The sequence below is a fragment of the Tiliqua scincoides genome, chromosome 9 (genome assembly GCF_035046505.1).
Source record: "Tiliqua scincoides isolate rTilSci1 chromosome 9, rTilSci1.hap2, whole genome shotgun sequence".
In the NCBI taxonomy this organism is placed as follows: domain Eukaryota; kingdom Metazoa; phylum Chordata; class Lepidosauria; order Squamata; family Scincidae; genus Tiliqua; species Tiliqua scincoides.
The window spans coordinates 4,369,547-4,379,025 of NC_089829.1; the positions used below are offsets into that span (position 1 = coordinate 4,369,547).

At 45.1% G+C, this 9,479-nt stretch overlaps 1 protein-coding gene across 1 annotated transcript; it reads right to left on the minus strand.

Annotated features, from left to right (window-relative positions):
• Positions 1-557: 557 nt before the first annotated feature.
• Positions 558-5,414, minus strand: RBP7 (retinol binding protein 7). Its single transcript, XM_066637494.1, has 4 exons — positions 5,342-5,414; positions 4,360-4,538; positions 2,542-2,643; positions 558-641 (listed from the first exon to the last, which is right to left on the minus strand). Exons 1-4 carry the CDS (start codon positions 5,412-5,414, stop codon positions 591-593), a joined length of 405 nt encoding a protein of 134 aa, XP_066493591.1. The 3' UTR covers positions 558-590.
• Positions 5,415-9,479: the final 4,065 nt, after the last annotated feature.

The window sequence follows — 9,479 nt, forward strand, 5'->3', positions numbered from 1 at the left end:
GTGGTCTCTTCCGATCCTGCATAACACCTTTAAGAGGGGATTGGACAAATTTCTGGAGGAGAAGTTCATTACGGGTTACAAGTCATAGTAAGTATGTGCAAGCCCTTGGTTTTAGAGGCAGGCTGCATCTGATTGCCAGATGCAGGGGAGGGCACCAGGACACAGGTTGTATCTGTTGTCTAGTGTGTTCGCTGAAGCATTTGGTGGGCCACTGCTAGATACAGGAAGCTGGACTAGATGGGCCTTTGGCCTGATCCTTCAGGGCTCTTCTTATGTTAATGAGCAGGCAAGATTACTGTCTCCCATAATTTATGCCAACAGCCCAATCCTCCAAGGGCAAGAAATTGGGACAGCCATGTAAGAAAGATCTTTATGCCACATTGCATTGCTAGTAGTCGCCTTTAATAAAGCATCCGCATTAAACACAGGTAACAGTCACAGCTTTTGATTCACTCAGAGCATTAGGAAAGGCTTTTGCCTCACAAAGCTGCCATGAGTCTTCAACACCAACTTTAGGTGAACACCATCACTAGATGTTAAGTTGCCACCAAAGGTGCTCTGCAGTAGTCCATCTGAGATCTCAACTGGCTTCACGCTCTTTTGAAAACCTGCCTGCTGACTTGATCCTCACATCGGAGCTCCTACACAAGAAAAGTATGTTGCATTAGGAGTGTGCATCACTAGGACAATATAGCAAAGAAGTTTCTCCAGCTAGCAGTTACCCTTGATCAGTGGTTCTCACACATTTACCACCGGGACCCACTTTTTAGAATGAGAATCTGTCAGGACCCACCAGAAGCCATGTCAGGACCAGAAGTGACATCATCAAGCAGGAACATTTTTAACAATCTTAGGCTGCAATCCTACCCACACTTACCCAGGAGTAAGTCCCATTTGCTATCATTGTTAAAAGCATACACATAGTAGCTTGTTAAAAGTACTGGTCTGCAACATTTCCCCAAATGAAGTCACATACCATGGTAGCATCAAATAGAATATATTAAGAATATTGAAATGAATGGGGACCCACCTGAAATTGGTTCATGACCCACCTAGTGGGTCCCAACCCACAGGTTGAAAAACATTGCCCTAGGTATCAGAGCACTAGCAGTTGCCTAGTTTGAAACCTATGTGGGAGATGGGCATCTTAAGCATCCTAATTAGGGTTGCTAGGCCAGCAGCATCCCCAAACCCAATTTAGCCAGGGCCTCATGTCATCATTTCATTGCATACTACTGAATTGCATCACCAGACCCACCATAAGACATTCCTCTCTTCCCAAAAATATATTGGCAGTGTGAAGCTCTGCAGCATAGAGATGCAAAAAGGAAGTTGCACCGGGCATTAAGCTTTAGGGGGGCAACAAGCTGAGCTTGACACTAGTGACCAAAATTGTAAAAAATTTAGTATGTATTAATATTACCATCATGTTATATATCATTGGAAAAAATTTAATGCAGCATACAATGAAACAAACTGCATTGGAATATCTGAATTCTATCAAAAGTTATGGGCTATTAAGCAGAAAATGAAACCACACCTACCTTATGGAAAAGGTGGATTTTCTTAACTTAAAACCAACCTATGAGACTGATTGTTCTGAGAGCCAATGACATATTATTGATGTTGCAATGACATATTATCATGATACCACATGAAACCAATAAGGTGTTAATATGAGTCAGCTCTCATTTCCATGTATCATAATATAGTTACCCCTGCTAACTGGGTAAAAAGGCACTTTTTCAAGTGGTGCCCGTCTTATATTTAGCAGGGGGAGAATAACCATCCCTCTTCACCCCAGTACAGTGTCCCAAACAAATCAGGGGCACAATCTTTATTTACTTAATTAAATTTGATTTTGTCTTGGGGGGCTACAAATCTTCTTTGACCCCAGGTAGCAGGTAGATGCCTTCGCTATACCACTAACGGAGGAGGAGGAGGCAGCAGAGCAAGTGGGTGGCAAGCTGCTGGGGGAAGGAGATGGGTTCCTCCTAATTTTCACTTTTTTAAAAGCCTGGGAGTGACATCACTTCTGGTTGTGACATCACTTCCAGGGCAACATTTTGAACTTGGCACCTGGCTACACGATCATTAGCTACGCCACTGATTATGTTTACACCTGTGGGCTGGATAGAAATGGGTTAAGAAGGGGGTACAGATAATCAGTGTAGCAAGAACCACCAACCCCACGGCTCAAACACTAGTACAGTATATGGGGATCAAGTTGGCAGACAGATCCAAGGGACTTCCAACCGTTTCCTTCCTACAGAGTATAGGACTCCTCAGCTGTTCACTTCCATGCCAACTCCAGAAAGTGAGAGGAAGCCAGTAAGGCCTTCACTGTGGAATGGACAGGGAGGAAGCCTCTGCCGCTGTTCATACAGCAAGGGGCAGGTAAGATTAAGTAGTCTTGAGTAGTCTCAAGCTTGGGTCAGTGGCCTAAGTTTGCATGGGTTGCCCTTGCTTGGTTCAAAGGCTATCCTAAGCATCTGGAGTGGGCCCTTAGGCTACTACAGAGAGCAGCTATTGTAGACATACCAAATAGAGGTCATCCCCTTCGATCCAGTGTGTCCAGCCCCTGTTTTTCTTCTCTCCAGTCTGGACACAGACAAGCTTATCATTATCCCAAGTAACAACACTCTGCATTTAGAGAAGATAGCAAGTCAGTGGATGTATCAGAGAGAACATATTGGGTTTCTATAAAGCTGCTTCCTACCAAGTCAGACCCTTGGACCATTTGGCTCAGTATTGCCAGCACTGACTGGCAGCACTTCTCCAGGGTTTCATGTGGGGTCTTTCCTAGTTCTGCATGGTGATGCTGCCAGGAATTAAACCTGGGACCTACTACATGCAAAAGAGGGACTCAACTACTGATCTACAATCTCATCTGTTAAGTGGAAATGGTATCGACAGACTTTAGAGCAGCTATTTTCAACCTCTGTGCCATGGTACATTGGTTGGCCATAAGTAGTCCACAGGTGTGCCACAGGAATTGGGGGAAGGTCATTTATTAATAGGGCCAATGGAGGATGTGAGCCCCCCACTGGCAGTATGGCATGTCAATTGTAAAAATCCTGATGGTGTGCCTTGGCAATTTTAGTACCTTGTCAATGTGCTGCAAGGTGAAAAAGGTTGAAAATTGCAGTTTTAGAGTCTTGCGAGGTTTACAATCTCTCCTATAACCAGTTTTGGACAAAGTACCTTGCCTAGAGCAGTTCCATCCCAAGAAGAGGGGATCTATTATACAGCACTTTCATTTGAAGGCAGCTTTTGGGAAAAGCCAGAGGTGTTTCTCTTACTCCAATTTGGTGGCTAAGAACCGTCTTCTCTCAGCAGTAGAATTTACATTCCACCCACCCAAGATTTAACTTGGCTCACAATGGATTTTAAGATCAGTTTTTCACACTCAGATTATCTATAATTCCACCCATTTCAAGTTCAGTGGCCAAGTGCTCCGGATACTAAGTGTTCGTTAAAGCTAGGTAACAGCAATCCCTCATGTGCATGCATTGCTATGGACACTGCAATCCTATGCATGCATATTTATCTGCATGTAAGCCCCAAAGATATAGTTTTGCTAGGATTGTGCTGTTCAAGTCCATAGATACTTGGGCTGGGCAACAAAGTTAGCTCTAACTTACAGGTGTTCATATTACTAATCACAGATGTTTATATTGAGGAACAACTGTAAACATGCTACTCCCAGCTGAAGTGTGGCAGCCCCACCTAATGAAGAAGGCTAGGTAGGGCTTCTTCCCTCCCATTCCACATCACATTTGCTGAGCACCTTGTCAAGTCAGGTTTGTTGGGCTCTCCTTGCTTGGGTTCCTGTGCCTTTAACAGCTTTAGCGCCAGCATAAATTCAGCAGGTGCTTTTTAATAGTATAGAGTTACAGTGCAAAAAGCCTCACTGGCTGCTTTTCATCCTGTCACCAAGACAAAGCAGCCCTGCATAAAGCAGTTGGCAACCTCATGTTGCCATAACACTAATTGCTGCCACGCTGCTCACTAAGAGCCAGCTCAGCCTCAAGTTTTCTTTTTGTGGTCCATAATCATTGTGTCATACCATGCCAGTTTGTACTGCAGCCTTAGTCCGCATTCTCTACTAGAACCAAACTTAAGTCCTGTAACAAATAAATGGCATATGTTCATGCTGGTACGTCTGTCTCCATCCCGTTGAGTCAGTTATCTAAGTTTGCAAGCCTCTTGGGGCAGGGACCCATCTTGAAGTACATCATCAGTGCAGGATACAAGTTGCCAGCTTAGGTATACACTTGAACTGTCAACTGATCTCCTTTTCCTTCAAAAGCAAACATTTCATGAAGACATTCTAGTGCAGTCTCTCAGGCCTCTTACTTTGCATTTTCTGTTGTCCAAACCTTTATTGTCTTCCTCAAACTCTTCCCCAATTTTGAACTGCAGATAGTAGTTGCGGAAAGTGCTGGTTGTGCTAACTGTGAACAAGCTCCCCTCCTGTTTGATGACCTTCTGGGGCTTCAGCATTTTTGCAATCTTTCGTGTTGCAAAATCAATACCTTGGAAGGAGATTACAGCCAGTTATTCCCCACTCTCAACGCACCCCAGTTGCACCCAACCATCTCCTTCAAGTTAGGCAAGGCTCAGATTTCTTAATCACTATGCCTTTAAATACTATTAACTGATGGAATGAGTTTCAGCGAGACATCAGAAGTTAGGACCAAGGAAAAGCTAGAACTTGCATACTTTCTAGAAGCCTGACAATTGCAGTTAGCCATTACTAAACTGCTACTAGCCATTCATATACCAACCACAGCCAAGTATGGCAACTGTATGCCTTTTCAGTTGGAAATTTTTTTTGCTTAGTTGACTCTAGAACTAAAGCAGAAAGAATCTTGAGTTCATTCTTCTAAGTGAGGATTCTGTGCTTTCTGCATTAGCCTAAATCACAGGGTTGTTGGAGGAATCATAGACTCTTCAAGCACCTTGGAGCAGTGGTGCAAAAAAACATCATACATAATCTTAAGACAGAAGAGTTTCTCAAGTTCTATGTTCATCTTCCTTTTAAGTAAGAAACTCAACCCAACATTTACTTAGAAAAAGTAGTATATGTAGCCTCTAACTGCAAACTACAGCAGATGAAGCATCCCTCAGTTACTTGGGGGAAAGTTAGAATAGAATAGTCCAGAGAAAGTGACACATGGGGAGAAGAGTTGCCTATTGCATCATACACACAGGCAGTAGGATAAAGGTAACAACAGTCTAATAAATGGCATTAGAAACAGAGGAGGAGAAAGACTAAAGAAATAACTTGCACAAAAATTTGAAGGAAGGGAATCCCAAAAGCTGCATTCCCACTTACCCAAGGCCACCATATAGCCCTCAAAGTTGTCACTGCTGACCATGTTCCAGGTGCCACTGAAATCCACAGGCATGACTAAAGGTTGGAAGACCACAGAGTAGTGACTAGTAGGAGAATGCAAAAGCCAGGCATGAGAGCTGATTGCTGAAGCCCTCTATATATATGAAGAACAGGGGAGGGCCTGCAGCTGGAGGTGGAGAGGATGTGTGTTCCTATCTAGCTTGGGGCTGGTAGCCAAATCAGCTACAGCTGGGACTTTATGGAGGCTAAAGTTCATCCTTGCTGTGTGTGGAGTGAAAGTGATTGTTCCATGAATCACTGTTATGGAGGAGAGGGCAAATTACAAAACAGTCCTATATTCCAAGGAAGCCCCTAGCCTAGTTATGTTGGTTGAACAGTAATCTACATCCTGTACTAGTGCAACACAAAAGGGGAGGTGCAAAGAAGAGCTTCAGAAACTCCAGAGAGGTACAACTCTGCCTGCCACTCCCCCAGCACCTGTGGCAACAGCACCTGCATGCATCAATCATGGGTGCCATGCTGACACTACTCGCACATAGGCAGGGCATGGAAGAAGCCAATCAAGACATGGGGACAGGGAACTGCCCCCCCATGACAACAGCACACAATATCCATGTGACACAAGGATACAACAGCACATCCCACTGTAGAAGCTACTATGGTACAGGCAGTAAGGAGTCAAAAAGCAGCCAGGAAGCCCCGCATATAGAATTCAAGCTGATCATTCCCTTAACAAGATCCAGATCATGGTTGGTATTCTCCTTACTGCAGTGCTCTTTGTTGGAGGGAGAGCTGCAATCTCCCAGTAGCCCCCTGGCAACTGACAGAAGCTGCAGTCTTATCCACACCTACCTAGGAGTAAGCCCCATTAGCTATAATGGAACTTCTGAGTAGGCATGCATAGGATTGGACTCAACATGAAAAACAAATCCAGGTGTTATGTGGGAGTTTTATGATAATAGCAATCAATTTTTCTTTCTGAAAAAGTAGTCACCGGACAAATTGAACCAGGACTTCAGCACAGGTGAAAGAGGGGTCCACCCCCTTGCTGATTCCCATCTTTGTGAAGAGCTATTATCCTTGCATGTTTTTGAACCTCAGTCCCTGAAGAAGTGTCTACTTCCACATCAACCTGCCTTCAGCCTGCTTGGAGGTTTGACATTGCTTGTGTACTGCTAGCTATTGAAGTGTGGCTGGTGTGGTGCAAGGTAAGGGTTCTTCAGTTGTGGCTCCCCAATTTCAAATTCATTTGATCTTTCCTTAATTATGTGTCAGCTTGTGTTGTCATCAATTTTTGGCTTTTGTTTGCCCCCCTACCTTGAGAAGGGGATTCTGTCATTTTTGAAATTGTAAGGTTTTACATTGTTTCATTGCATTTGCAAACCGCTTCTGGGCCCAATCCCACCCAATTTTCCAATGCCTGATGCAGCTGTGCCAATGGGGCATGCGCTGCATCCTTTGGTGGAGAGGCAGTTGCAGAGGCCTCCTCAAGGTAAAGGAATGTTTATTCCCTTACCTCGTGGCTCCATTGCAGCTGCACCGGTGCTGGAAAGTTGGATAGAATTGGGCCCTCAGTTACCTGTTTAAGCAAAGAAATAAATGAACCAAAATATGCATATAATTGTTCCTCTCTGTGGTTCATAGCACATAGGGTGCAATCCTAACCAACTTTCTAGCACTTTTCTAGCTTTGCCAGTGGGGCATGTGCTGCATCCTGCAGTTGGGGGGAGCAGTCACAGAGGCCTCCTCAAGGTAAGGCAATGTTTGTTTCCTTAACTCAGAGTTGTATTGCCCTTACCTCGGTAAGGGCTGGAAAGTTGATTTGGATTGTGCCCATAGTGTGTGTGTGTATGTGGGAAGGGGGTGATTTAAGTCAGAGAACTGGCACGGGATGATGGGTGCAGAAGATTGTGCCCTCCTTCCTCCTGCCATTATCCTGATTCAAACTGGTGTGTCTCTCATGACTTTTTGAAGACAAAAAGGGGGACGACGATGTTTGGAACATTGGGTCTAGTTTTTCCCTAAGTAGAGGTGACCAGACATTATATATATATGTCAACTCTGACCGTATTTCTGGACTTGGCAGGGCTCCAGAGTGCATGTGATCTGCCCAGGAGCAGAATAGCAGGCCCCAGAGCTGGCTTCCTGCCTTTGTCACTGCATTGTTCTCTTGCCTCTGTTGTAATCAAGGGGGAAGGATTTCAACAGAAACAGCTCTTCTTCTGGGGCTGCTGTGATTTTCTGAGAACAAGGCATTTTCTTTTAGAATCACTTATAGCCTGAATGTGGACATTACAGACTGTTGCCAAGAGTCAGTTATAAGGAGTAGGCAACTGCCTTAGTAAAACAACATCTGCGGCTTCTTGTCCTTTTCTGCGTGCAATTCCAAGTATTAGCCAGGTCCTTTAAAGCCCCAGATCAGTGATTTTTCAACCTTTTTTGTCTCATGGCACACTGACAAGGTACTAAAATTGTCAAGGCACACCAACAGTTTTTTGAAAATTGACAAGGCACACCATGCTGTTGGTGGAGGGCTCACATCCCCCAATGGCCCTACTAATAAATAATCCTCTCCCAAACTCCTGTGGCACACCTGCAGACCATTTGTGGCACAACAGTGTGCCACGGCACAGTGGTTGAAAATGGCTACCCTAAATGGCTTGAGATGGAACATAAGGTCCATGCAGGATCAGGCCAAAGGAGAACCATCTAGTCCAGCATCCTGTTACCCATACCGACCCACCAGTTGCCCTATAGCAGTGACGGTGAACCTTTGACATGTGTGTCAAAGGTGACATGCCACAATGCTTTGAGTGACACACCTGATTCACCAACACCCAACAACTGAGTTTGTTTTACTCGTGTTTCATTTTTGTAATTATTTGACATTTCTTTACATATTACATGGTACCACACATGAATGGACTGTATTTTTAAAAAATAAATATGTAAAGAATTGTTTCTCTTTTCTTGGGGGGGGGGGGGAGGTGTGTGTGTCAGGCCAACAGAGTCAAGTTAGGCATTTTCCTAATTTTTGACACACCGAGCCTAAAAGGCTTGCCATCCCCATCACTGCCCTAGAGGATGCCCAGTTTATCTGATTTTGGTTTTGGTTCTAGGCAACAGAGGTTGCTCCCTCCCGGGTTTTCCGTCCCTCATTTCTACAGGGCTTTACCTGGCTTGCCTCCCCATTTCTCAAGGTTGGGAGTTTTATGACATTGTCAGGCCCTCCTCAGCAATCTCAGGGATTTTGAGGCATCTCACCAGGCAACCCTAATGAAGGCATACCTCTCTGCCATCGTTTCTTTCCTGTGGCTGGTATTCAAAGGCATATTGTCCCTGAAGCACCTAGCTTTAACTTTCTCCTTACAAGTACCAGTTTCCCAAGCACTTCTGCATGTCCTCCCACCAGATATGACAGCTGTGCACATGAACAGGCTGCTCGGCCTGCAGTTGGGGCTTTGCTCTGCACCCTCATTCCAAGAGGGCTGAAGCATCTCAAGACCCAATCCTTCCCAACTTCCCTGTGTAGTGCAGCCCTGAGGTAAGGGAATAAATGTGGCAAAGCATCCAAGACTGCTTTGCCACCACAGGATGCAACACACACCCCATTGGCACAGCTGCATCAGTGCAGGAAAGCTGGATAGAATTGGGCCCTCAAGCAGGTTTAAAAGGGGGCTAACCTGTTCTGCGACAAACTACCCAAAAGCTAATTAAATATACCACAGGGCTGGCCTTACTGTGATACAGTGGATTATGGGCCAGTTCTCAGAATGGCCACCCACCATGCAAAGCACTCCCCATGAATAAGAGGCAGATGTCACTGTGTTTTGCCTCTTTCATTTCCTTCCTTTTCTGTTAGGAAAGAGCAGGAGTGCCCAAACCCCCGCCAGGGGGCCATTTGCAGCCCTCTGGGACTCTCAGTCCAGACCATGGGGAGCCCCCAGTTTCCAATGAGACTCTGGCCCTCCAGAGACTTGGTGGAGCCTGTGCTGGCCTGATGCAACTGCTCTCAGCGTGAGGATAATTGTTCAACCTCTCGTGTGAGCTGAGGGACAAGGGCTCCCTCCACTGAGCTATTGCAAGACATTCATTCATTCATTCAAGTCCCATCTCT

What these genes read in the sequence shown, in the direction of transcription:
- RBP7 (XM_066637494.1), bottom strand. Translation starts at nt 5,414, where the DNA reads ATGCCTGTGGATTTCAGTGGCACCTGGAACATGGTCAGCAGTGACAAC. An exon ending in TGGACAACAGAAAATGCAAA is followed by an intron (nt 2,644 to 4,359) that starts GTAAGAGGCCTG and finishes CTCTAAATGCAG; the next exon opens with AGTGTTGTTACTTGGGATAA. An exon ending in AAGGGGATGACCTCTATTTG is followed by an intron (nt 642 to 2,541) that starts GTATGTCTACAA and finishes TTTCTTGTGTAG; the next exon opens with GAGCTCCGATGTGAGGATCA.